This window comes from Odontomachus brunneus, unplaced genomic scaffold (genome assembly GCF_010583005.1).
Source record: "Odontomachus brunneus isolate Ranch 3 - 2012 unplaced genomic scaffold, Obru_v1 Obru_scaffold_068, whole genome shotgun sequence".
In the NCBI taxonomy this organism is placed as follows: Eukaryota; Metazoa; Arthropoda; class Insecta; order Hymenoptera; family Formicidae; genus Odontomachus; species Odontomachus brunneus.
This window is the reverse complement of record NW_022639518.1, coordinates 1,383,667-1,384,730: the sequence shown is the minus strand read 5'-3', so window position 1 is coordinate 1,384,730 and position 1,064 is coordinate 1,383,667. Positions and strand designations below refer to the sequence as shown.

General features: G+C 52.5%; 1 protein-coding gene across 1 annotated transcript in view; it reads right to left on the bottom strand.

Annotated features, from left to right (window-relative positions):
• The window catches only part of LOC116846732 (proteoglycan 4-like), a 5,259-nt gene that overhangs the window by 1,922 nt on the left and 2,273 nt on the right, over positions 1-1,064 (bottom strand). The window contains exon 2 of the mRNA XM_032820952.1: positions 101-571. Within this exon, the coding sequence (XP_032676843.1) occupies positions 101-571 (471 nt within the window). The remainder of the gene's footprint in view (positions 1-100; positions 572-1,064) is intronic.

Sequence of the window (1,064 nt, the reverse complement as noted above, 5' to 3'; positions counted from 1 at the left end):
TCCTTGGCGACGTCTGCGTTGCCCGGTGAGCCTGGGCCGGTGATGACACCTTCTCGAGTGGAGACGAATACCGGGGTGAGAGCGGTCGGCAGGCTCTCACGTCCCAGGTTATGAGTTTCTCCAGCGGAGGTCGGGTGCGCCTAACTGGAGAGAGGCGCAAAGGTATCAGCCTCCATGGATGGAGCGTCTCTACGAGTTCTCCTCTCGGGCCGTCGTCCCTTGTCAACGAGGGCCGTCTGGGTGGTACCCCGGTGCGTGGTCGCTTCCGTGGTGACGGTGTTCGGGGTAGCCGCGTCGGAGAGGGCGTCGTCGGCAGGGAGGACCAGGAGGAAACCGGCGAGTTGTGTTCTGGTCCTATTGGTTCCTTGGCCGCATCTTCCTCGCTATCGGTCCCGAACAACTTGCGATATCGTTCGCGGAGCTGTAGTCGGGCTATATTTCGAGCCTCGCCCTGAGGCTGTCTCTTGTCGGGCTTCAGGATGCCTACCCAGGACTCGTACGGCACGGTAGTTTTCTCCTTGGAGGAGAGTTGGCTCCCAGTTGCCTTATTGCTCTGTATTGCTTGATCTCTCTAGATCGTTCCTCGGTCGAGGTCGAGAGCGGAGTCTGCTCTTCTTGCGATTTCGTCCGCTATTTATACTTTGGTTCTTTCATGGTGTTTACTATCGGTGAGCTTTAAATTTCTTCGAAAATCGCGAGGCTCGCGATTCTCCGAATTCGGTGCAGGTTCCGCGTTTCCGCGAATTCATCGCGGGCTCGCGCTTATCGCTGCCCCGCCGCGTTTCTCAGAAACGCGTCGCGAGCCTCGCGGTTCCTGGAAGGACGGTGCGTAAGGTGCGCTCCGAAAACGTCCTTTTAAATAGGAGCGATGCACCTTGCGTGGAGTCTCGCTCTCTAAGACGCCACACTATTATAGCTTCGATATTTTTATATGAAAGTTTTCGCTTTAAAATGTTTTAAAGAATCTACTATTAAAATGACATCCGGTAGTTTTGGGACACCCTGTACATATATGTATATATATATATATATATATATATATATATATATATATATATATATAT